The sequence below is a fragment of the Littorina saxatilis genome, linkage group LG3 (genome assembly GCF_037325665.1).
Source record: "Littorina saxatilis isolate snail1 linkage group LG3, US_GU_Lsax_2.0, whole genome shotgun sequence".
Taxonomy (NCBI): Eukaryota; Metazoa; Mollusca; class Gastropoda; order Littorinimorpha; family Littorinidae; genus Littorina; species Littorina saxatilis.
Genome location: NC_090247.1, coordinates 66,640,628 through 66,667,956, shown reverse-complemented (window position 1 = coordinate 66,667,956; position 27,329 = coordinate 66,640,628). Strand labels below are relative to the sequence as shown.

Below are 27,329 nucleotides of genomic sequence, written 5' to 3'. Positions count from 1 at the left end.
CGTGTGCCGGTGTGTAGGTGGTGTACCGGCGACAACTAACATATCTGTGTGTGTGTGTGTGTATGTGTGTGTGTGTGTGTCTCTCTCTCTCTCTCTCTCTCTCTCTCTCTCTCTCTCTCTCAGTCTGTCTCTACCACACACACATTAACACACACACACACACACATTCAGACACACACACACACACACACACAAAAGGATCACCTGAACCGGGCCATTGCATCAGAAGTGTTATAAGGAGCATAACTTGAATGGCTGGAAATTATAGTACTACTTATACCGGCAGTAAATTGTTGTTTTTCTATCACCCTAGGTCAAATAAAATCTTTCTGTTCATACGTTTTCCATTCTCACTGTGCGCATGGGGCAGCATTTATAATTAAAATAAATAACTAAAGTAATTTCTCTAAAGCAGCACATTTAATCCCCGAAGACAGACCATGCCAGCAAGCCTTTGATTGGATAATGGATACCACTTCTGATATTGATTCTAACTAATCTACCTTTCCAAGGTGTAGCTCTAATCGACAAAAGTGTTCGTCCGCAATGAAACATCGCCTACTTTTACTTTCGATTTTACGGCTGACAAGACAAAGAGAGTGCTCTCCCTTAACCATAACATGTGTGCCGAGTCCTTTGACAGATTCGATCAAAAAACGTACACGTTGTGTAGTTTATAGCAAAATAATGAGACAAGAAGCAAATCGCCTGACAGAGACTTGCAAAATATGCGCAGAAACGAGAATAGTCGTGCACACAAAGTTTGACACAGTTTGCGACATATCGCGATTCGTAACGCAGATAAGCGACACTGGCACTTCTACACTTGACACACTTCACTTGCCGAGTTTTGGATAAGAACCTAAGCACACAGTGCTGTATTCCTGCTCCATTTCGGAACAAACGCGGCAGATTCCCCATGAAAGTGAACTTGAACTTGGCTGTGGTTAGTTTGTGCTGTGTCATTGTGGTCGTGATGCGCGTGTCCAGCAAGGTGGGTGTGTTCACTGTTGTGAGTTGTTTCAGGTGTGCGTGTAGTGTGCTGTTTGTGTGTCAGTGTCATAGTGGTTGTTTGTTTGTCGCTCTTTCATGCATGTATGTCAGAACGCTCAGGTTTGTGTGTGTGTGTGTGTGTGTGTGTGTGCAGCGTGTGCCTGTCTATAATTTGTCTTTGCATGAACGGATCGATGTAGTCTACGTTTATCATGGATGTGAGGGTGCAATGGTGCATGAGTGTAAGTGTGTCAGTGTGTGTGTGTGTGTTGGTCTGTCTGTCTGTCTTACTGCATGCCTGTGGGTGTGTTTGTGTGTCTGCATTTTTTGCTGAGTACCTCGACATGTGTCTGTACATGCATGTGTGTGCGTGCGTGCGTGCGTGTGTGTATGTGTGTGTGTATAATACATGTATGTGTGTGAGGGAGAAATCGAGAGAAATTAGACAGACTAAAAGAGAGAGTTTATCAGTTGACCATTGTCTGAATGGGTTGTTTTGGTATAGCTGCAGATGTTGCTAATTAACATGCGTATTGATAAATATGTAAATGATAAAATATATTGCTTGAACGCTGACCGTATACATAGAGCTCAAACGAACCTACAGAGCTAAAATTAAAATAAAAAAAACACCATTTGAACAAAAGCTGTATAAAGGACAATATTTGAAGGAACGTTTTTATTTTATTTAGACATCTTATTATAATTGCCACATTAACTGTTTGAGCAGAACATGATGCGAGCTGTTCAGTTCAGGGAGCCCGGAGGTCCGGAAAATCTGTACATCGGAGAGGTGGAGAGACCTGTACCTGGGAAAGGGGAAGTACTCATCAAGGTCAAGGCAACAGCCATCAACCGTGCTGACACTCTACAGGTATTATCATATGCTGTTGTTCAATCTTTCTGTCATTTTAGATCACTTGACGATGTTCGTAAATAACTCTTGTCGGGGTTGTATGGGTTGTAACAGAGTATAAATGCTCTTGCGTTTAGTGAGACAAACTTTCCTATGTGACGTTATAGGCCAGTCAGTGGTAGGGGGGGGGGGGGTGTCTGAAACATGACTGACTATTAGGGTTTAACGTCCTCTTAGATCAACTGGTCTATATTGGGACAGGTATTGGTAATACGCTGAAGATATGGTGTGATACTTTGATTCGAACAAGCCCGCTGTGGCTGTCTTCTTCGACACACCAGCATTGGGTTTGTCTCGTCAAAGTATCGAAATACGATCATGATAATCAGAGACGAGAGATGATGCATGCGTGTCTTCGTGTTTTCCAAGCCCTGAGACTTTCGCTGTGAACGTGGGATCTTTTTCGTGCGCATGTGTGCACACGGGGGTGTTCGGACACCGAAGAGAGTCTGCACAAAGTTGACTCCGAGAAATAAATCTCTCGCCGAACGTGGGGATCGAACCCACGCTGATAGCGACCAACTGGCTACAAAGCCAGCGCGCTACCAACTGAGCTACGTCCCCGCCGCTGTCTGAAACATGCGGACAAGGAGCACAATGTAGAAAGCTTGCCTCACTAAAAGCAGGAGTATTCACTCTCTTACAACCCGCACAAATCCAGCAAAGTAATTTCTGGAATTCGTCTATTTAATGAACATTGAACACTAGACTGGCTTGTTTAGGATTCATGAGTGTAGCTTGCAGTTTGATGTTTTAATGAGTTTATGAAAAGAAGATCGCATTTCAAAGTCTTGCTTGAGTTGGATATGTAAACATATACTCACAAATGAAGAAGAATGTTGACGAGCATGAAACACTTGAATTACATTTTTCGAATACATTTTTGAAACATTACATTCAGGTGTTTAAATTTGTAATAAAAAAGATAGATATTTTATAGAAGTCTTTCTTAAATTGGATGTGCAAACGTATACAAGTATACAAATCAAGAAAAACATACAATATAATGGCCTTGTTTTATTTAAATTTAATTCTGTTAGCTCATTCTGTGCTTCCTCCATAACTTCAATTTTAAGGTCCGGGCTGTTGCTTGAGTAGCGAATTCAAACCATTCTGGGATGTAGATTTGCATTGTTGTTGTTTTTTAAATGAAAAGTTGTGGCACAATAACTGTGATTTAAGGCATCTGCAAACGCTAACGTCCAACTAGATAATTAAAAACAAAAAAGGTTGATTATTCATGTCACAATTAAATCATTCCAAGATGTTCATGTGACATTTTCTCAAGCGAAAAGGCCTGTACCCTGTCCCAGCTGGAGTGACAGACATTCTTGGCCTTGAAGCTGCAGGGGAGATAAGTGAGATTGGGCCTGGATGCAACCAGCGATGGAAAGTGGGCGACAGAGTTATGGCTCTTTTGGCAGGTCAGATTTTCAAGCATTCTTTGAGGGACTTAGCAGTTGGCTATCAAAGTGACATAAGTTTGATTCACTGATAGCAAAAATCACAACTGAGCAGCGTAATCATAATCATTTGTGCAGGTCAGTTATTCTCTGTATTCTTTTTCCTGCCCAGTAGGTCTTTACAGCTTCTGGGAATGACAGTTTTTCAATCAGATTCACTGAAAAGTGTACACTGCTACATGTGGTGAGCCAAACATGTCCCTGCATCAGAGGTGTCAGACATTTTATTAAAGGGATTTTGGGGTATCACATGTTAAGAGAAAACAGGAAGTGTCTTTTATAGGGCAGTGTGTCCTTCATTCTGAGGGACCCGACGCTTCAAGAACCATATCACACTCAAATTTTAACAGGTTTATGAAATAAATGTTAATTACACATTGCTTCTCTCTGCTCCCTATGCCAATTAAATCAGGCTCTTTTTGATGATAATTTTGGATGTCATTGAAATTCAATTACCTTGCTGGCATTTTGAAGTGCAAGCAAATTTTATCGCCGATTTTAAGTTCATTATTCGTATCAAAAGTGTTTGTCTCTCTGTCTTCTTAAAAGACCACTGCATAGGTCGACGTACTAGTAAGGCACACAAAAAAAATAGTCTGTTTACGGTAACCCGACCGACCCTATTTTTTTCGCGCGACCCTAGACTTTTTTTTGGCATTTGGGAGATAAAAAAATACAAAATCTTGGGTTTTTTGCAAAATAACGTAAAAATATGGTTTTTTGGAAGGAAAAAAAAAATCCCGACCTACCGACCCTATTTTTTTTGGCCTATGTTACCGTAAACAGACCTATTTTTTTGGCCTAACTGTAACGCTTTATTTTGTCAATAATTAAACGTTCTAATAACCTACAATTCTTGTTTTTTGATTCTGAATTTTGGAACGTAGCGGCTAGTCTATTATTGGAATTTAATGTTGGATGCGTTTAGGAGGAGGGAATGCAGAGTACGTGTCTAGCCCAGAGGGTCAGGTGATGCCAATCCCATCCACCCTGGACTTCCCTCAGGCCGCCGCCATCCCTGAGGTGTGGGTCACAGCCTTTCAGCTGCTGCATGCCATTGGTAGGTACATGTACAGTGGAACCCCCCCTTTTAAGACCTCGGAAAATCAGGTCTTAAAAAGGAGGGAGCCTTAAAATGGGGGTTCATTTACAAAGGCTTTAACAGAGAGTCTGAGAAAAGTTGGTCAGAAAAGGGAGGACTTAAGTCTTAAGTTGGAGGGTCTTAAAAGGGGGGTTCCACTGTTTTACTCAATGTTGCAGTGTTTTCATCCTGTACATTTTAGGACGAGGGCTAGATATAAAAAAGCAGATCACTGCTTAATCTTTTACCCTCGTAAAAAACTGTCATTGTTATTGTCATTTTAACATTTTTCCTCAGGTAAAGTTATGGCGGGAGAAACGGTTCTGATCCACGGGGGAGCGAGTGGAGTGGGTACGGCGGCCATACAGCTGTGCGTCCAGGCGGGTGCTCGACCCTTGGTCACTGCGGGGTCTGCTGTCAAGCTGGAAACCACGCGCAACCTGGGCGCAGTAGGTAACTTCAACTACAAAGAAGATGACGTCGTTGCTGAAGTGATGAGGGCCACGAATGGTAAGTGAGAAAAACGTCGCTCCTCCCTTTTTAAAATAATTTGTAGAAATGTTGCTCTTCCCTTTTGGAATAACACAGTTTACAGAAAATCGTGTTTGTGTGAGTGAAGCGTGTTACATGTACCACATCAAGAAAAAGCTAGCATATTTTAATCCTCAAAACAATGTTTTCATTGTGATGTTTACTCAGCAGTTTTGTGTATCTGAATACGTAGACTGCCATACTGAGCACACACACAAATCGGAATACAGCAAGGTAATGATTACACTTTCTATTCAGTTGGTAGGATTTCTTCTTCTTCTTCTTCTTCTTCTTCTTCTTCGTTCATGGGCTTAGACTCCCACGTTCACTCATGTTTTTAGCACGAGTGGATTTTTACGTGTATGACCGTTTTTACCCCGCCATTTAGGCAGCCATACGCCGCTTTCGGAGGAAGCATGCTGGGTATTTTTGTGTTTCTATAACCCACCGAACTCTGACATGGATTACAGGATCTTTTCCGTGCGCACTTGGTCTTGTGCTTGCGTGTACACACAAAGGGAGTTAAGTCACTAGCAGGTCTGCACATAAGTTGACCTGGGAGATCGGAAAAATCTCCACTCCCACCAGGCGGCAGCGACCGGGATTCGAACTCACGACCTCCCGATTAGGAGGCCGACGTCTTACCACCACGCCACTGCGCCCGTCAGTTGGTACGATTATTGTTATCACTGCGTCATGACTTTTTTTGTACATGATTTTGTGTGTTTATTGGGTGTTTTTCTGCTGACAGGGAAAGGAGTTAACATCGTGCTGGATTGTGTTGGGGGGTCGATGTACGAAACCAACATCAACGTTTTGGGCATGGATGGCAGATGGGTGGTTTATGGACTGATGGGTAAGCAGGCTGACATTTGAAAATCGCCTTTTTCACGAAGTTATTTTTAAGTTTATGAATATTTTGATTCCTTTTTAATCTATGTTGACAAACTGCTTTATTCTGTTAATCTAGTCAGTTATTTTTACACTTGATGCATTTCATATTTGCAATGTAAATGTTCATTAACATTTTAATACAGTTATACTCTAGCCTATTTCGGAGATGAGTAATAATAGTGATACTGTACATGTAATAATTGTATTGTATGGGGAGATTTATATAGCGCTTGACGTTCTCTAAGCGCTTTACATATTAATTTCTGCCGTGTGAGATGGAATTTTTTACACAATATATCATGCATTCACATCGGCCAGCAAACCTCAAGCCTATTAGGGCGAGCATTCACCTTTCAAGGCCTTTATTCCAAGTCACACGGGTATTTGGTGGACATTTTTATCTATGCCTATACAATTTTGCCAGGAAAGACCCTTTTGTCAATCGTGGGATCTTTAACGTGCACACCCCAATGTAGTGTACACGAAGGGACCTCGGTTTTTCGTCTCATCAGAAAGACTAGCACTTGAACCCACCACCTAGGTTAGGAAAGGGGCGAGAAAATTGCTAACGCCCTGACCCAGGGTCGAACTCGCAACCTCTCGCTTCCGAGGCAAGTGCGTTTACCACTCGGCCACCCAGACCATAATAAAACACTTGTCTATAGTGCAAGTCCCGATAACAGCTCCATGCGCTTTACAATTCCAATATAAGAAACATAAAAACCACACACAGAGTAGAGTTGGTGGCCTGTTCAGTATTATGTGTCAATTGGGCCAACCTACATTTATATTTGGTCACATGATCAGTGTTTCAGTCTTTTAGTCTATTTCCGAGATGAGTAGAGTTTGGTGGCTATTTGGAATATATGTGTCAATAAGCAAAAGCCTACATTTTAATAAATCATTATTGTTACAGTCTTTTGGCCTATTATTTCCAAGGAGAATTGAGTTTGTGGCTTGTTAAGAACTCCTAAAGATAAGTAAAAACAAAAAAAGTAGTTTAATGCTTTGAAGCAAAATAATACGATTTTCTTTAATCTTTGTGCTGTTGGATGTGTGTGCAGGTGGTGGCAATGTCAATGGGGACTTGCTGCGAAAAGTGTTGGCCAAAAGGCTCTCCATCACTGGCACTACGCTCAGATCACGATCACTCCAGGTTGGTACAGTAGAAAGTAACAAAGCATTTCACAAGTCCAGTGGTACCTGCTATGTCAGGCCTCTCTGATGAGAGGACATCTGACATGAAAGGACACATCCTGAAGTCAATTGATCTGTTACAGTAGAACCCCCCCTTTTACAACCTCCAAAAGTCAGAGAAAATCGGGTCTTCAAAAGGAAGGAGTGACGGGCGCAGTGGCGTGGTGGTAAGACGTCGGTCTCGTAATCGGGAGGTCGTGAGTTCCAATTTCGGTTGCTGCCGCCTGGTGGGTTAAGAGTGGAGATTTTTCCGATCTCCCAGGTCAACTTATGTGCAGACCTGCTAGTGACTTAACCCCCTTCGTGTGTACACGCAAACACAAGACCAAGTACGCACGGAAAAGATCCTGTAATCCATGTCAGAGTTCGGTGGGTTATAGAAACACGAAAATACCCAGCATTCCTCCCCCGAAATCGGCGTATGCTGCCTGAATGGCGGGGTAAAAACGGTCATACACGTAAATATCCACTCGTGCTAAAAACATGAGTGAACGTGGGAGTCTTAGCCCATGAACGAAGAAGAAGAAGAAAAGGAGGGAGTCTTACAATTGGGGTTCATTAATTTACAGATGTTATGAACAGAAAATCAGAAAAATCAAGGTCTTAAAAAGCGGGATTTCTTAGACTTAAATTGTGGGGTCTCAAAGAGGGGTTCCACTGTACCTGCGATACGAGGCCCCTCTGATGAATAGACACCTCTTATCAGGCATGGGAATTGTCCGCCGAAAGGCAAATTTCCGCCAAATTAAAAAATAAATAGACTTCAAAACCCTAATATTCTTATTGGAGGAGATTGGAATTTGGTTCTTAACCCAAGTTTAGACTACTGCAACTATAGACACAATAATAATCCAAAGGCACAAGAGAAGGTTGCGGAAATGTCAGCGGAACTTGAATTGGTTGATATTTGGAGAGAAATTAACCCAGAAGTGTTGAGGTACACATGGAGAAGGTTGAATCCGCCTCAACAAGGTAGACTTGATTATTTTTTAGTAGCTGAAAGCCTTATTTCTTTGGTAAAAGATGCAGATATACTGGTAGGCTATAGAAGTGATCACTCTTTGATTAAACTGGAAATAGAATTTAGGAAAGAGAAACAGTTTAGAAATTATTGGAAATTTAACTCAGCATTGTTACGCGACCATTATATTGTGGAAGAAATTAATAAAACTATAGAGGATATTAAAAAACAATATGCAGTATTAGTTTATGATTGAGAGGCAATAAAAACAATGTCACCTGCGGAACTACAGTTTACTATTTCTGACCAGTTATTTTTAGACGTACTTCTAATGGAAATTAGAAAGAAGACAATGGAACTAAGTGCAAAGAAAAAAAAAGAAGACATTAGAAAAGAAAATTAATTAGAGATGGATATACAGGAATTAGAAAACAAGCTTCACAAAACTGAAGAAGAATTGCACTTGCTACAACGTAAAAAAGAAAGCTTAGTTAAATTAAGGAAGATTAAAATTGAAGGAATATTATTGAGAAGTAAAGCCAGATGGGCTGCAGAAGGAGAAAAGGTGTCCAAATATTTCTGTAATCTAGAAAAAAGACATTTTGTTAGTAAACAAATGTTTAAATTGATCTCCAAAAATGGGGAATGCCTGGAAGAAACTGATGATATGTTAAAAGAAACAAAAGGTTTTTTCAACAGTTGTATACAGAACGAGAGACAAGGGAAATTGATTTGGATACATATGTTAAATCATTGCCGAAATTGTCCAAACCGGAAGCTGATTCACTTGAAGGTTTTATAACTTTGGAAGAAGCATCACAAGCATTGAAAAATATGAAAAATGGGAAAAGTCCAGGATCTGATGGCATGACGGCAGACTTCCTGAAATTTTTTTGGAAACAGCTGGGAGGATTTGTTGTCAGATCACTAAATGAAGGTTTTGTCAAAAAAGAAATGTCAATTACTCAGAGAGAAGGTATTATTATTGGAATACCAAAGGGGGACAAACCAAGAGAATTTATAAAGAACTGGAGGCCTATATCACTGTTAAATGTAATTTATAAGATTGGGTCAACATGTATAGCTAACAGAATCAAAACAGTACTTCCAAATCTCATAAATGAAGATCAATCAGGCTTTGTAGCTGGTAGGTATATTGGAGATAATTTAAGGCTGTTATATGATTTGATTGACTATTTAAAAGAAAACAATTCACCAGGATTGTTGGTTTCAGTTGATTTTGAAAAAGCCTTTGATTCAATAAATTGGAACTTTATGCGCAATGTGATGAAAACATTTGGTTTTGGAGATAGTATATGTCAGTGGATCTCAGCTTTTTACACGAATATAAGATCATCTGTAATAGTAAATGGTAAGGCCTCCACAAGTTTTGAGATTGGCCGTGGGTGTAGACAAGGAGATCCGGTCTCACCGTATCTTTTCATATTGTGTGCCGAAGTCCTAGCTTGTAAAATAAGAGAAAACAAAGATATTCAAGGAATAAATATATTAGACACAGAATTTAAAGTAAGTCAGTTCGCGGATGATACTAATTTTCTTCTTAATGGAGATTGTAAATCATTTGAAGAGTTGTTTAGTTAAAATTAATATTAAAAGTCCTACGGTTTTGAGCCATTAAGGACTTGAGTGTTTGTCCGCTTTCAAAAAGAGGAAAGAAAGAAACAAAAAATAAGGAGAGGAGGGCAGGGGGTGGGGTTGAGTTGATAATGCTCTGTGGAATTTGTTAAAATGAAAAGTAGTTAAGATGTTTCTTGGTAAGAATTATAAGTCTGTATTCTATGTCTTGAATAACGGGCTTGTAATATTATTTTTTTTTTTATTTCAAATCGAGTTAAAAAGTGGAACCTTTCAGGATCACCAATAAAACCAAATAGATAAGCAAGTAAGAGGAACACGAACAATAAATCTCAAAACTTTTTACAAATAAAAGGATTAAGATGTAAGCCACGAAGGCCGTGGTAATAAAAACAATATGTACAGTTTGGCGACTAGTGGGCCTTGGGTGAGGATATGTTGTCTAGAAGGTAGTCGCTGGAATCAGGAGGGATGGCGGGAGCCACTCGACCTCAAACTGAAACACGCTGATGTGATAATCTGGGCTTAGTTATATATAGTTATATAAGAGTTGTTTAGCGAATTGGACAGGTTTAAAGAGATATCGGGTCTAAAACTGAATTATGACAAAACTTGTAATGTGTGGCTTGGAACTGAAAGAAATAGTACTGTGAAATTTTTACCCAACACCAATATGACTTGGAATCCAGACACATTTAAAATCCTTGGACTGTGGTTTACAAATGATTTAAAAGACATGACGGAACTAAACATTACGGACAAACTGAATGAGACTAAAAGACTTTTTAATGTATGGATAAAAAGAAGTATTACGCCACTTGGGAGAGTTGCAGTGTTAAAATCCCTGATTCTATCAAAGCTTGTCTATTTGTGGATTATGCTACCAAATCCACCCGACAGTTTAATTCAACAGCTACAGAAGATGTGTTTTGAATTTGTTTGGGATATGAAAAGGGATAAAATCAAAAGATCTGTGGCTGTTCATAATATTCAAGAAGGAGGTATTAATATCCCTTCCCTTAGAGAATACATCCAATCACTAAAACTTACCTGGTTTCGTAAACTAAGAACAAGTTTGGTCGCGCCGAAATGGAGACATATACTTGCGTCAACATGCCCTGAATTAGAGAAAGTTCATAAGTATGGGCCTAAACTGTTGGCTAAATGTAAAGTTAATTTGTTTTGGAAAGACACGTTTGAAGCTTATCAAAACTTTTATGATAGAGTGGAAATCCAAGAGCAGGCAGAAGTTTTGGCAGAACCTCTCTTTTTGAATAATAAATTTAAGATTGCTGAGAAAGTAATTAATTATGAGGAATGGAGTAATGAAGATGTATTTTATGTTAGAGACATATTAAAAGACAACGGCAGTTTTTTAAACACACAAGAATTTCAAGCGAAAACTGGGGTTCAGGCTAATTTTTTGAAGTATTGTGGGTGTGTAAGTGCTGTTAAAAAATATTTGCAAAAATGTGACCTAGCTATAGATAGCTGCAATTATATTCAGGAACCAAAAGCACTTGTTTTTTTGGAAAGTTTGCAGAAGGGTTCAAAACGCATATACGACATGCTGATTAGCAAAGTAGATCCTCCAAAGGCATCAAAAAATTGGGAAAGACTGTTGGATGGAGAGGTAGAATGGACAAAGGTTTTTTTGGTTACAAAGAAAATAAAAGAAGTAAAATTAAAATGGTTTCAAATAAAAATCAACAACAGAATATTAGTAACCAATTCAATGCTGAAAGACATGGGGGTGATTGCGAGCAACTAGTGCAGTTTTTGTAATGTAGAAAGAGATACAATTTTGCATTATTTATGGTTATGTGAGCATACTCAGTCATTTTGGACTGAGTTTGAAAAACACATGAAGGAGAAATGTCAAAACTGCAGCAGACTTGCACTCAGCCCCACATTAGTATTATTTGGCTATGACCCAAAAAGTAAGACTGATGAGGGTTTTGATTATATTTTATTACAAGCAAAGTTTTACATATATAAATGTAGAATAAATAAACTAAAACCATCATTGCAAATGTTTCTCAAAGAACTGTCTTACTTACACAAAGTTGACAAATATGTACACCAAATGGAAATGAAGTATACATGTTTTTTAAAGAAGTGGCTACCATACAATACCTTAGTCGAATAATGGAAAACATAATACAGTTTATATCCGTATTTTCCAGTCAAATATCATGTTTTTCCGTTGTGTCTTTTTGGCGTAGCACCTCTAAAAGAGGGAACGAGACTAGTCACCGACAGTCTGTCAAAAGCAAAAATCCTCCTACAACAGTTCCGCTCGGTATTCACAAGAGAAGACGGATCGCCTCCCCCACAAATGCATAGTCCCCAACAGCCTCACATCTCCGACCTTGTCATCACGGAAGAAGGGGTTGCCAAATTATTAAGAAACCTAAACCCTTCAAAAGCTTGCGGCCCAGATGAAATTTCCAGTAAGGTCCTGAAAAACTGTGCCGACATCCTCGCGGCACCTCTAACCTGCATATATAGACACTCTATGGAAACAGGACACCTGCCCGCAGACTGGCTAACTGCCAACGTAGCCTGCGTTTTCAAAAAGGGAGATAAAAACAGAGCTGAAAACTACTGACCGGTGTCCCTAACATCCGTTGCATGCAAGCTGCTTGAACACATTATCAGCCACCACATCCATCTTCACCTGGAGAAATACAAAATCCTTACGGACAGAAACCATGGGTTTAGATCAGGCTTCTCCTGTGAAACGCAGCTATTGACGACCATGAACGACTTGCAGAAAACAAACAATGCTGGAGTGCAGAGCGACATTATTATCCTCGACTTCAGCAAGGCGTTTGACACGGTCCCCCACTCCAAGCTCCTCCACAAATTGGAACACTACGGCATCAAGGGACCCATACACGATTGGATCACAAGATTCCTGTGCAATAGAACCATGAAAGTCATCCTGGAGGGAGAACACTCAGAGGGAGCAACCGTCGACTCAGGAGTACCACAGGGCACTGTCCTAGGCCCATTGCTTTTCCTGTGCCATGTGAATGACCTTCCTGAGCAAGTGAATTCAACAGTACGATTATTCGCTGACGACTGCCTGTTATACCGAGAAATCCACTCGTTCCAGGACCACATCACCCTTCAAGAGGACCTTGAAAAACTAGAAGTATGGGCCAATCAATGGGGCATGCGATTCAACGCCAAAAAGTGCTTTGTCCTCCCCACTAAGAAAAACACAACGTACATCTACGAACTCAACAAGGAAATCCTACGGCACGTCGACCAAAGCCCATATCTAGGGATCGAGATCTCAGCAGACCTCAAATGGTCTAAGCACATCGCAACCATATGCAAGAAGGCGGGATCCAAGCTGGGATTTCTGCGAAGAAACTTGGGAAGTTGCCCCCCAGAACTGCGACGAATGGCATACATCTCCCTCATAAGGTCCACCCTCGACTATGGAGCAACAGTGTGGGATCCACACCTAGTCGATGACAAAACAAAACTTGAGCGGATTCAGAAACAAGCGGCAAGATTCATAAAGCGCGACTACCATTCCCAAGACCCAGGATGTGTAACAAAGATGCTACGGGACCTAAATCTACCATCTCTACAAGAGCGCAGAAAACAACAGCGACTCACCACTCTCTTCAAAATCATTGAGGGACATACCCCAGCAATACCTCCAGAAAACTTCCTGAAACCAATAGATAAAGAGAAGAGGAAAATACGGGCCAACACCTTTCCCGATTGCGTAGCAAGTAACATCGTCACCAAGTACTCTTACAACAACACCCGTGGCTACATCATTCCAGACGCCAGCACAGAGCAGTATCGACGCTCCTTTTTCGTGCAGACGGTGGCTGAGTGGAATGCACTAGACGAGCAGGTGGTCCAGGCAAAATCTGTTGCTGCTTTCTCAACAGCAATAAGCAGAGGTGCCACAAGCGGCCCTCTGCTCTAAAATCTAGAGAATCACTTTTAAACCAGCTTTTAAACATTTTAAATTAGGGAAGCTAAAATAAGAGGACTGGGGTCGGCGTGTATGTTGGGTGCTTTACGTCCCTCGTTACCCCCCAGCTCCTCAAACACCCAAACAATGATAGGAAATTGTATAGGTTATGGGGTGTCCTAAACTAGGGGTTACTTGAAGTAACATGTTAGATGTTTTTATGAGGACACACAGAAATTGATAGGTCCTTAGTTTGTTTTTAACGTATAGGCGGTGCGCTCTCACCCCCGTCGCGCAAATAACCTAAAAAGGTTCCAAGTGGCGTAAAATTCCTGATTCCTGATTCCTGATTCCTGTTCTCCTGTTTCATTTACAGAGGATTCACTTATGATTTGTCATATGAAGATAATTCACAACTGCTGTGTTGTCACATGTTCCTACTATATTGTAAATGTTGATGCCTGAATAAACCATTAAGAAAAAAAAAAAAAAAAAAAATTTCCGCCGAATTTTTTTTTGTTCCGCCGAAAAAGCAAAAGTGTCCGCCGAAAAAATAAATGGGGGAGGCAAAAATGGTTCTAAAATCTGAATTTTAATGGCAAACTTGGAGCTAAGATGACACCAAATTGCACCAGTTGTTTTTTTTGGAGAATTATTTTTCCGGGGGGGGGCATGCCCCCAAACCCCCCTAGCAGGGCTAGGCGCTTCGTGCCGTCGACTTTGCTATTACTTACAAATGTTCAGCCTTTTTTACTCTTTTTGAATTCCCATGCCTGTCTTACGAATGGATACGTTCTGGAGTCCCTTTGTCTATTATCTTGACCAAAATATGCCTGTCATGGCAGGCCACCTGCAATGAACGGCACTTTTAACTAGTCTCAGGGGTGTCCTTTCTTTGGTGTATTAAGTGGCATTGTGAAAATTAGAGGATTACCTTTGGGTTGATTTCATTGTTGCTAATTTCACTGTGGAAAATGAGCCACATATAGGATGGGCAGGTGGGTACATGATAGTTTTACATCTTTTAGCGTACTATTCAGATAAGAATTTGGAAGTGGGATAGTTTGCACAATGCACATGTTTGTGTGTGTGCATGCATGTTTGTGAGCTTGTGTGTTTTATACTATACTACATATCAATCGTGAACAAACTTAAAACATACTTTAATTCACTTTTTTGTTTCAGTACAAAGAACAACTGGTTCAAGACTTTTCACGCCTCGCCCTGCCTCTGTTTGAAAACAGAACATTCCGACCCGTCATCCACACATTGTTCCCCCTTGCAGAAATCGGACGGGCACATGAACTCATGGAAGATAACCTGAACACTGGGAAAATAATCCTTCAGGTAGAAGAAAGTACCGGAAAAGAAGAACTGTGATGAGTTTTGCTTTGGAAACAAGAGTTTGATTTTGTAGCTGAATGAAAATTAAGACTGATTGGGATGAGTGCTTTTATGTTAATGTTTATTCCAGATTTTCTTCTTTTTTGTTTCATTTGATCTGTGATAAATTTACAGTCCAAAGCAAGCCCACGTTTAGCCAGGCAGCTGTCAGAAGTTATATATAATTATATGCCTATATCTACTATTCAGTATTGGTGATGTGTTGTTTTCTTTATTCCTTTACTGAAAAGGTGTGTGTGTGGTTACGGATAAGGAAAGGATTTTAGAAGAAACAAAATGCAGTAGTTGGGCCTTTTCAACAGGTGCTTTTTGATTATGGGAATGTTTCATACTGTTAACATTATGCAGAGAGAGACTGTAACGCGGTGTGTGTGTGTGTGTGTGTGTGTGTGTGTGTGTGTGTGTGTGTGTGTGCGTGTGTGTGTGTGTGTTTCATTAAAAATATAGAGTACATAATATGTTGCAAATAAACATTGTTTTGTCATGTCATTTTGTAAACTCATTTATGGCCTGTGTGTGTGTGTGGTTGTGTGTGTGTGTGTGCGCGCGTGTGTGTGGTGATGAAAAACAAGTAATTGAAAACATGCAAAAAGAATGCAAGCAAACACATACAAAACTAGTATCTAAACGCATAAGCAAACAAACAAAAAGGAATAAAAAGACAGTTGACGGCTTTTGTTTTTGAGGAAATGTGCGACTTCTGGAAAATCTTGTATAATTTCATGTACTTGCACTTTTTAAATGCGCTTGTGTCCATTTTTCTTAGTGACTTCTTAGTATGCTTAACTAGAAAATAATATCAAAAACTGAGCCCGTGTTAAACTTTACTCCTCCACTCTCTTTTTGGGGTCGTTAGTTATTACTTACCGATTGTCCCGGCATTTTCAATGTTTTTGTTCTTGTTGGTGTTTGAGAGAAAGAGAGATTGAGTGTGTGTGTGTGTGTCAGTCTTTGTCTCTGTCTCTTCTTTTATTTTGTCAAAATAAGTGTGTTAGTTTGTGTGCTTTTGGTTTTCCCCCTGGTTTGTTTGATGTGCTTGATCCCTTTTCAACTTGGTTCTACTTTCGATTTTCCGAGGTTTCCATTCCAGAGAATAGATCCAACCGGATCCAACCCTCCTCTCTAAAACGTAGGATCGGAAATTGTACGAATCAGGTATATTCTGCTGTGTTTTGGACTTGGTGGAGGTCAGGTGAAAATCTGAGTCCAAAATGTCTGCTATCTACACTGGCGTCATAAAAGTGTGTGATAAATTTGTTCCGACAAAACTGAGACCATTATGGAACCACCCTGCCGGTAAGTTTGAGAGCTTGAAATGCGCACATACTGGCAAGCTCAAAGTCAAAGTGTGGACCTTGCAGTGTAGCTGACGATGCTATGACAGAACAGTGAAACTTGCACTGAAAGTGGTTGAAGGACAAGCCTAATGCTAACTCCGAAACAAGAGTTTCATTAGACACGGCTGTACACATGAACATGTCCAGAGGGTGTGCAACTGTTCCTGGTGGATACTGTTTTAGGTTTGATTTGCAAGTGAAATCGCTATAGCATAGCAGATAGCTCGACAACATCAGCTAGTAGTAGAACATGTATACATGTGTGTGTATGTCTTTCTTTGTAAATGAGGAGAGAAGAAACTGTGGACAGGACGAGGAAAAAGCACCCAACAGCGCGATCACTGTGGTTTAAGATTTAAATATAAAATAAGAAGCAATGGCATGTACTTATAATCCACGTTTGTGTGTGTGTGTTTATGAATACATACGTACATAATTATGCATTGTAATAAAGCAGCATGAGAGAACATGAATCTTGCCTGTGTGTTGTGAACGTGTGTGTTTGAACCATGTACTGTTTGTAAATAAATGATGGCCATATATATATGCTTTCCCAGGATAGGAGGAGCCTAGTTTTATCAATATGATAAGTGTTATCTGCAGGGTTCGATGGCTGGATTGATTGCTTGCAACTCTACAAAAGGGGAATGTTTAGATTTTGATTTTTGTAACAAAATGTGTGAGTGGTTGAAGTAGGATTATGGAAGCTTTAGGCAACAAAAATCAGAGTAAGGCCTAAAAAAAAAATAGGTGTGGTTACGGTAACCCGACCTACCCTATTTTTAGGGGCCGACCCTATAACTTTTTATTACATTTGTCATTTGTCAAAAAAACACCAAAAAAAACAAGAAAACGAGTGCAGAAAACGCAATGAAAGCGAAATCGCCCGAGTCGCACACTTATTTCTCTGTCAAGTAGGTTTAATTTGTACACATTACAAAAAAAGTAATAAAAAAAAAAAGTGATTGCCTACCTTCCTTCCCTATTTTTTTTGGCTATGTTACCGTAACCACACCTATTTTTTTGTTGGCCTAATCCTTACACAGTGGAACTCCCCTTTAAAGACTCCTTCCCTTTTAAGACCTTGTTTTCTCAGATTTTCTGTTCATATTTAAGTTTTATGAACACTTTGTTCATTTACCCCCATACCGGCACGGTTGGCCTAGTGGTAAGGCGTCCGCCCTGTGATCGGGAGGTCATGGGTTCGAACCCCGGCCGGGTCATACCTAAGACTTTAAAATTGGCAATCTAGTGGGTGCTCCGCCTGGCGTCTGGCATTATGGGGTTAGTGCTAGGACTGGTTGGTCCGGTGTCAGAATAATGTGACTGGGTGAGACGTGAAGCCTGTGCTGCGACTTCTGTCTTGTGTGTGGCGCACGTTATATGTCAAAGCAGCACCGCCCTGATATGGCCCTTCGTGGTCGGCTGGGCGTTAAGCAAACAAACAAAAAATTTACCCCCATTTTAAGACTCCGGCCCTCCTTGATAATTAAGACCTGCTTTTCTCAGATTTGTGAAGGTCTTAAAAGGGAGGTTCCACTGTATAGATCTGCATGAGGGGTTGTAAGCCAGGAAACTTATTCGTATGCATGTACATATGCTTTTTGATGTGGTGTCTCAATTAACAAGTGGCTCTATCCCATCCCCGTCGCGATATAACCTTGAACGGTTGAAAACGACGTTAAACACCAAATAAAGGAAAATGATGTGGTGTCTAAAGGCAAGCCCCCTTTAATCTGGAGATGTCATATGTTGCTTAATTTGTGTCATGGCATGTCTTGCCCAGCTACTCTTTGCACCTTGTGTGAATGCATGATGTGAATCTCAAAGGCTGAGGTCCAACCCCGGTTCTTATTTAGTTACAGTGGAACCCCCCTTTGAACACCTAAGGCCAAAAAAAAAATAGGTGTGGTTACAGTAACATAGCCAAAAAAAATAGGGTGGGAAGGTAGGCAATCACTTTTTTTTTTTAAACTTTTTTTTCTAATGTGTACAAATTAAACCTACTTGACAGGGAAATAAGTGTGCGACTCGGGCGATTTTGCTTTCATTGCGTTTTCTGCACTCGTTTTTTGGTTTTTTTTGTTTTGTTTTTGACAAATGTAATAAAAAGTTATAGGGTCGGCCCCTAAAAATAGGTTAGGTCGGGTTACCGTAACCACACCTATTTTTTTTTTAGGCCTAAACAAAATCTGGGAAAATCAGGTCTTTAAATGGACTTACATTTATGGTTTCTAAACAGGAAATCTGAACAAGCAACTGGTCTTAAAAGGAAGGGGGAAGGTCTTAAAAAAAGGGGGGGGGGGGGCCGGGGGGGTGTCCCAAAAGGGGGGTTCCACAGCACTAAGCATTCAACATCTAGAAGAATGGCTGATGTGTAGCTTGTGACTGCGTTTCATGTCTTTCTAACCCAATTCTATTATGTGTTGCCACAGGTCCAAAAACAATCTTCTTCTGGGCTCCTTTCGGAAAATGGGTAAGTATGAACGGAGCGTCGTAATAATATAGCCAATAGACTATGTAATACATGTAATACCAGTTCATCTAGAATGACAAATAAATCCAGCATTGTGAAAGATTTAGTTTGAGGTAACTTTGATTGGTAAATTGACGATATGTGTGTAATCTATTAAAAATGAAATTAATAGCTCAGTTTTAATTAATCTTATTTTAATTTACAGTCACCGCAACACGGTGGCCTAGTGGTAAGGCGTCCGCCCAGTGAGCGGGAGGTCGTGGGTTCGAACCCCGGCCGGGTCATACCTAAGACTTTAAAATTGGCAATCTAGTGGCTGCTCCGCCTGGCGTCTGGCATTATGGGGTTAGTGCTAGGATTGGTTGGTCCGGTGTCAGAATAATGTGACTGGGTGAGACATGAAGCCTGTGATGCGACTTCTGTCGTGTGTGTGGCACACGTTAAATGTCAAAACAGCACCGCCCTGATATGGCCCTTCGTGGTCGGCTGGGCGTTAAGCAAACAAACAAACAAATTTACAGTCAAAGGGTATATTTTTGTTCCTGATGCTGATGAGGACAAAATTGTGTGCACTCTGAAGGCATTTATGACTACTCAAGGTTGACATGCATGCTGTGAGTGGTGGATAGATTATGTTTAGCAACAATAGTGATGCCTCCTGGTTATGAGTGCATTTCGCTCCAAGAGCGTGGTACCGGCTACATGACTTATGCACATTACGTGGCATTTGCAGAAATAACCCTGCAACTGACTGGATGCTAACGCAATCTGTTTCAGGTTTTGGTGTTTGCAGGCCTGTCTGACTTCAAACGACCTGCTGAAAAACTCAGCTTGTATCAGTCGACTGCACTTGCAGCCACAGGTAAAAATAAAAGAGTGCTTGTGTGGTGGGTTTTTTTTTAATGGAAAGTTTCAGTTATTTTGCCTGTACATTTAGACTGCTGTCGTCCATTGTCCACTGCCTTCCCCCCTGACCTCCCCCCCCCCCCCCCAATTGCCACCTCCTTCCCAACCCCACTAGAGGAAAAAGAGACTGTTTTTCAATCCTAAGGAGCTGAAAAGAATGATAAATTATCATTTTGTAGTAGGTGCCTCTAGAACTAGAAGATGTTCTCAGTTTGTCTATAGGGTTCAGATAAATGTAGTACATTTGTACTACATAGGCCATTGTTCTTGTCAAAAGTGTTAACGGTGTTAGGCTTGCAGCTTAGATTGGTTTTGACTATTATAATGAGAGATCGAGTCAGATAACTTCAGATATTTCTGATGAGGCCATTTATTGTAAAAACCAGTTATATGATTGGGAAGCCAAAGGCCATTCATTCCCCTATACCATATAAAGCAAACAGATTCATTTTAGTTTTACATGAAGTAGTGTCTATGCAGTGGATCCATGGAACCTTCAACACAGACACATCCCAAAATCAAATTCACTAAAGGAAGGTTCCGTGCTACACTAACATCGACAGCAAAAATAACAGCTAAACTGGAACACGTTTTGCATTTCATTGGTAAGAATCATATTTGTATCCAAAACAGTCAGTTTTGTTCCCCTATACACCTCTATCGCCTGAAGATTTCACACACGGACCAATGCCCGTGTGACACAGGCCCCCAGACACCAGAGCACGTACTGCAGGCCTGTCCAACCTTCGACGCCCTGAGGCGCCAAACGTGGCCGAGTGAAGTGGAGCTCCGCGAAAAGCTGTGGGGGACGGCGGCATCACTGCGGCCGACTGCGGGATTCGCACTCAACACCGGACTGGACATCTAGACGCATGGCCGGGAACGCAGAAGAAGAAGAAGAAGAAGAAGTTCCCCTATCTTGTCTGTGTGGCATGCTGAGTGGTGCTGGTGACATGCAGCACATGTTCCGTTTTGGCTGAACATTCTGAGTTTTGTGTCGATTTTAACGAGGCAACCTTGCTGTTGTGAATTTGATTTAAGGGGATGTCTGTGTCATAGGTTCCGCTGTATAGACACTGCCTCATGTAAAATCAATTCTTTTGCTGAATATTGTAGTAGAATGAATGGCCTGACATAAAACTGGTTTTACAATTAACGAACTCATCATAAAGATCTGTACTAACGTATCTGCCTAGCTTTTTTATGATGGGTAGTATAGAATTTCAAATGATGCACTATCTGTCTTTTGTGGTGGTGTCTGTGAGTCCATGACGGACAACAGGCGCTGGTACTAAGGAATTGGATACTTCGATAAACCGACACTTTGATTCAAGCTCCTGTGTGCCAGGCCAACAGGGTGACCATAGCTGGGTTTTTTAATTTATTTTTTAACAGTTGCTGTTACATTAATTTGTTACATGTATGTCTTTTCGCATGTTGCAGGCGCCATTTGGGCCCGGTATTCGCTTGTGATCATCCCTAAGAACTACAGTCTGTTTTTGGTCAACCTTTTCGTGGCTGCAACTGGCTTGTACCAGCTTTCTCGTATTTACATGTAAGTTTATGCTTTTAGGCTTGGTTCTTTTTTGCTTGCTTTTTTTGTTTATTTGATTATGTGTTGTCTTTTTATCTCTTTGGCTTGTCTTTTACTGCAGTCGCTGCTTTAACAAATGGCGTTTAAAAAAGTTCTAGTACAGTGTTTCAAGTGCCAGCTGCTCTCCTCTTCTCATTTGGCGAATGTTAAAGAAAAGGCTGAACAAGAGGACTAATAAAATGAAACAAATAAGAAGATAAGAAATAACGTCAATAAAAAAACCAAAAAAAGCCAAAAGGTTAAGTGCCTTAAACTAATTGTTATGTTTATTTTGTTAAAGGCATAGTAAGCCTCCCGTAAACCATCACAGATACTGTCAGGCTTTTACACACAGTACAAACACACTTTCATTTAAACACTCACCGCTTGAGAACATCCTAGGTGCCCTCCGTAAAGAGCGAGCAATTTTCAAAGAATTTATTTTGCGTGGTTTATCTTACCCCTGAGCCATCGTGAACCCGTGTGATCCAGTTTCTCTTTTTCACAATGTAGTCGTCAGTTAGTAATTTGAATGCGACTCGATGTGAGCTTATCTGCAATAGCACGTTATTATGTACCTCTGACTATGCACGAAACAAACGGCTGTGGTTCACAAGCACTCAAGCGATGACTTTTGACTGTTCAGAGGAACTGGCGATAGGCATAAACCGTCATCTGCTACAAGAACCACGACCTTGCGTGACCCTGCTTCCGGGCTTTTCTTTTTTCAAACTTTCAAAACTTCGATTTGTACTGAAATTGTTTTGATGAAAAAAGAATTCTTTTATGATTTAAGAATGTTTGTAACAAGCTATCAAATTATTTAGATTTTAAAAGTTAGGTCTAGCGCCAAAATGCACCACGGTCCGATTGTCTGAGAGACAATCCGCAAAATTAATTCTTTAAAAATTGCTCGCTCTTTACATAGGGCACCTAGGATGTTCCTGTTTGGTGAGTGTTCAAATGGAAGGGTGTTTGTACTGTGTGTAAAAGCCTGACAGTATCTGTGATGGTTTACGGGAGGCGTATTGTGCCTTTAAAGGCATATGTACTCGATGACTATACACGCTAATTGCTTTACCAACAGCTGGAGACATGCTAAATTAAGTTCCCTGCAAAATATTGTGGTCTAGGACCCCTTCAATGTTGAGATATGTTAATTTTCATTTTGATCTGGATCATCCTATTTATAGATTTGGCAACACATGTAACGTTGATGCAAGGGAGCTAACACCGCGGCTTTGTTGACATCCTCACTTTTTCAGAGGCTAGAACAAGCTGTAATGCATGTATTATGGTCCGCGCATGGTGACATATCGTCATTATATGGTCTTATGGTGCGTTTGACATCGATTATGGGCAAACTACACTTTGTAAACACGGGAGCGCGTACATATGCCTTTAAGGTAACTAATTCTTTCCAACGAAATACAATGTACACCTTTCCACATGGACATACACCCAAAATATACAGCCTGGCTGCTTTCTGTGCAGAGCGGGAATCTTTTGCTTAAAGGGTAGAATGGACAAGAAAACTTTCTCTAATTGTGTCAAGAGCTATACAGTTAGCATAGTTACAGAGCATTTTCAAGAAAATCATTGCAGGGCTATCTAAATTACAGCACAGCAAATGTCCCTTGAACTTTATCAGGTCCAATTTTCCAGAAAACTTCTCAAAATGCCCCTTTAGATAGTACACCTTTATTAATTTAGTAACTGACATCTGCAAGATTATTTCAACAATTATTCCCACTCTGCATAAGAAGCATATATATATATAGAGGTTACAACACGAGTGGTTTTTTATATGGCTTGTATTTCACCCAGCGGATGAATATCAAGGGGCTCACGAGCCTCTGATGTAAAGATTTTAGTCAAGCAGTATGTAAGAAATGTAAAGTCCTTTGTACTGGAAACTTGCATTCTCCCAGTAAGGTAATATATTGTACTACATTGCAAGCCCCTGGAGCAAATTTTTGATTAGTGCTTTTGTGAACAAGAAACAATTGACAAGTGGCTCTATCCCATCTCCCCCCTTCTCCCGTCGCGATATAACCTTCGTGGTTGAAAACGACGTAAAACACCAAATAAAGAAAGCATCTATTTAAAAATCCAAATTTTTAGCCCGCAGGTCTTCTTCAAAGGTACACAGGGCCGAAAATTTGGATTTTAAAAAGATGCGACATTCTGCCTTGTTTTTGGACTTTTTATTGTGTTGTATATACATGTATATATAGCCAGGCTGTTGTCCAAGCAGAAGCATGGATTTATCTCATGTAAAGACCTGGACAGATACCGCAACACGGTGGCCTGATGGTAAGGCGTCCGCCCCGTGAGCGGGAGGTCGTGGGTTCGAACCCCGGCCGGGTCATATCTAAGACTTTAAAATTGGCAATCTAGTGGCTGCTCCACCTGGCGTCTGGCATTATGGCGTTAGTGCTAGGACTGGTTGGTCCGGTGTCAGAATAATGTGACTGGGTGAGACATGAGGCCTGTGCTGCGACTTCTGTCTTGTGTGTGGCGCACGTTATATGTCAAAGCATCACCGCCCTGATATGGCCCTTCGTGGTCGGCTGGGCGTTAAAGGCAGAGTAAGCCTCCCGTAAACCATCACAGATACGGTCAGGCTTTTACACATAGTACAAACACCCTTTCATTTAAACACTCACCAATTGAGAACATCCTAGGTGCCCTCCGTAAAGAGCGAACAATTTTCAAAGAATTTATTTTTGCGTGGTTTATCTTACCCCTGAGCCATCGTGAACCCGTGTGATCCAGTTTTCCCCCTTTTCACAATGCAGTCGTCATAGTTAGTCATTTGAATGCGACTCGACGTGAGCTTATCTACAATAGCACGTTTTTTTATGCACGAAACAACGGCTGTGGTTCACAAGAACTCTAGCGATGGCTTTTGACTGTTGAGAGGAACGGCGATTTGCACTGATAAACCGGCCGTCGTCTGCTACGACCCTTGCGTGACCCTGCTTCCGGGCTTTTCTTTTTTTAAACTTTCACAACTTCGAATTGTTCTGATCTTGTCTTGATGAAAAACGAATTCTTTTATGATTAAAGAATGTTTGTGTAACAAGCTGTCAATTTATTATTTAGATTTTAAAAGTTAGGTCTAGCGCAAAAACGAGGCGCCGTTGTTGTTAACGGAACAAGTCTACGAAAATAAATTCTTTGAAAATGTCTCACGCTCGACAGAAAGCAGCCAGGATGTTCCCGTTCGGTGAGCGTTCAAATGGAAGTATGCTTGTACTGTATTTAGACGCTCGGGGAGCTCTGTGATGGTTTACGGGAGGCTTACTGTGCCTTTAAGCAAACAGACAAACAAACCTGGACAGATCTGTTGATGTTATGCTTTGGCAGGATCATTTTGCACTTATTCTTAAAGATTCATTATCTTTAAATGTATTCGTCATGTGCAACAGGAGTAAGTTGAATCAAGGTACGCGGAACCAACATCTTGGAACCCGACTAAATAACAAGCATTGAACAATGAAACGAATAAGCGACTTTGGCAACTTTATCTTTGATGTATCAATATGAGGCTTATATCGCGCGTATTCCGTGGATACAGTTCTAAGCGCAGGGATTTTTTTTTTAATTGAATTTTTTTTTTTAATGCAATTTATATTGCGCACATATTCAAGGCGCAGGGATTTATTTATGCCGTGTGAGATGGAATTTTTGAGTCACTTGAGAAAAAGTGACTCTATGTAATCGGTCAGTGTTAGTCCGTCCGGCCGGCCGTCCGTAGACACCACCTTAACGTTGGACTTTTCTCGGAAACTATCAAAGCGATCGGGCTCATATTTTGTTTAGTCGTGACCTCCAATGACCTCTACACTTAACGATGGTTTCGTTGACCTTTGACCTTTTTCAAGGTCACAGGTCAGCGTCAAAGGAAAAATTAGACATTTTATATCTTTGACAAAGTTCATCGGATGTGATTGAAACTTTGTAGGATTATTCTTTACATCAAAGTATTTACATCTGTAGCCTTTTACGAACGTTATCAGAAAAACAAGGGAGATAACTAGCCTTTTCTGTTCGGCAACACACAACTTAACGTTGGGCTTTTCTCGGAAACTATAAAAGTGACCGGGCTCAAATTTTATGTGAACGTGACTCATTGTGTTGTGAATAGCAATTTCTTCCTGTCCATCTGATGCCTCATATAATATTCAGAACTGCGAAAGTGACTCGATCGAGCGTTTGCTCTTCTTGTTAATGTATATCTTTAATGAATTGTTGTTTGTGTATGTGCAGGTACAGATCCAGTCTGAAGAAGGTTGAGGATGCCTCGCCCTCTCAGGGATAACGAACACGTCTTGCTCATCATTGTTTAATAATATTGTGAAGCTGTGATTCCAGTTTTCGGTGAATTTTTGACGAAGCCACCAGTTCGACAGAAATTTTGAAACACATTTTTCAAGAAAGAATCGTGGATCATTATGAGACATTCATGACGTAAGTCAGCATCATTTGTGAGACTCATTGGTCGTGCAATTGGCAGTTAGAATAGAGGTCTCACTGTTTTCTATGATGTCTGAAACTTCGCAACAATACTCAAACTGAAAGGGGAAAAGTTGCTTTTGAGACTTTGTTACTGTGTCAAACTTTTAGTGTTGTGATTGTGGCACTTTATACTGCAACTTTTGGATTTCTGCTTTTGCTGAGGGGGCAGGAATGTTTTGTATCACACATTTAGTAATTTGATAGCCTGTGTTCGGTTTTCTTTTTACTTAAAATAATGCAAATGTATCCACCTATCATTCAAAGATATCATGGGGTTAAACTCTTTGGTTTTTCTATTATAGTACATTGTTATCATTGTGTACAATTTTTTTTGTTGTTGTTGAAAATCAGTCTTAAAAGAGATGGAGTCTCAAAAAGGAGTTAAATAAAGATGTTTTGTTGAACAAAAATCTGAAACAGCAGGGTCTAAAGTGATGGAAGGTCTTACATGGACTGGGTGGCCGAGTGGTCCTGGTTATGTTGAGTTTTACAAATTTACATGAACACGAATTGTTTGCACCATCCTGTGTAAATGTTTGGCATCTGTTAACACCGTTGTGAATGTTAGGATGCTAAACCAGTGTGTGAGTTTGAAGTGTTATATTCTGAATTGGATTTTTATAGATGTTTTGATTCTGTCTGCACAAATTGTTTTTGACTTTTTCAAGTTGAAGTGGAATTTATATTGTAAATTAGTACAAAATATTTAAAGGTGCTTGGAATAATGCGTTTTTGAACATAACTTTGCGTGTTTACAGTTAAATGAACATAAAAGAATTGTGTTAGAAGTGTTTTCATGTATGCAAGACTTATTTTGAATATTGTTTAGCAAGACAATGAATCATCAGCTGATGTATTTCTCATGTACCGCTGAACTTTCATGGTGTGAATGTCTTTTGAATGTCAATACATTTTCATGAGGTACATGACACTGTTTTGTTCATCAAATGTGAGTATTGTGAGAAAGGGAGTAGGATGTCTGGTGACGCGTGTAAGGCGAGGTGAAAATATTGCACACACGAAAGCTATAGTTCAACCAAATTCAACTACAGTGGTACCTGTGATGAAAGGACACCCTTGGGACCAGCCAAAAGTGTCCCTACATTGCAGGTGGCCTGTCCTGACAGGTATACTTTGGTAGAGACAATATAAAAAGGGACAAGAGAAGGTGTCCTTTTAAGGGAGGTGTCCTCTCATGGGAGGGTCCACACATCGCAGGTACTGCTGTACTGTATACTCAGATTCGTTTGTCTATATGATTCATAATCAGCATATCAACTTTCAACCCAAACAAATTTCAACAGATGTTTTTCAAGCTGTTGGGCCATAGTCTATGGTTTAGAAATATCAAATTTGTGATGTAATAAGTTTACATCAGAAACCAGTTTCAAGATCATAAATACAATTTAAAAAACACACAAAAATACTGTTAAAAATATGACACTTTGTACCATTCGCACAGTTTACATTAGAGTACAGTGATAGGGATGTTACACAATACAGTGCTAATTAAATTTTAAGCTCACATGGT

General features: G+C 40.3%; 2 protein-coding genes and 1 long non-coding RNA gene across 3 annotated transcripts in view; 2 read left to right on the top strand and 1 right to left on the bottom strand.

The window, feature by feature from the left end:
* LOC138963037 (uncharacterized) overlaps positions 1-14,076 on the bottom strand; it is a 72,246-nt gene extending 58,170 nt beyond the window's left edge. Inside the window, exon 1 of the long non-coding RNA XR_011454696.1 lies at positions 13,269-14,076. This is a non-coding gene — a long non-coding RNA (uncharacterized lncRNA). The remainder of the gene's footprint in view (positions 1-13,268) is intronic.
* Positions 725-15,466, top strand: LOC138963035 (quinone oxidoreductase PIG3-like). Its single transcript, XM_070335026.1, has 8 exons — positions 725-994; positions 1,724-1,867; positions 3,198-3,333; positions 4,301-4,432; positions 4,751-4,963; positions 5,736-5,840; positions 6,943-7,034; positions 14,764-15,466. The coding sequence occupies exons 1-8, from the start codon at positions 920-922 to the stop codon at positions 14,956-14,958; spliced, it is 1,092 nt and encodes a 363-aa protein (XP_070191127.1). The 5' UTR covers positions 725-919; the 3' UTR covers positions 14,959-15,466.
* Positions 15,467-16,093: 627 nt separating this feature from the next.
* LOC138963036 (mitochondrial pyruvate carrier 2-like) lies at positions 16,094-26,722 on the top strand. Its single transcript, XM_070335027.1, has 5 exons — positions 16,094-16,278; positions 18,755-18,795; positions 19,573-19,657; positions 21,145-21,256; positions 25,550-26,722. Exons 1-5 carry the CDS (start codon positions 16,194-16,196, stop codon positions 25,599-25,601), a joined length of 375 nt encoding a protein of 124 aa, XP_070191128.1. The 5' UTR covers positions 16,094-16,193; the 3' UTR covers positions 25,602-26,722.
* The last annotated feature ends 607 nt before the right edge of the window (positions 26,723-27,329 follow it).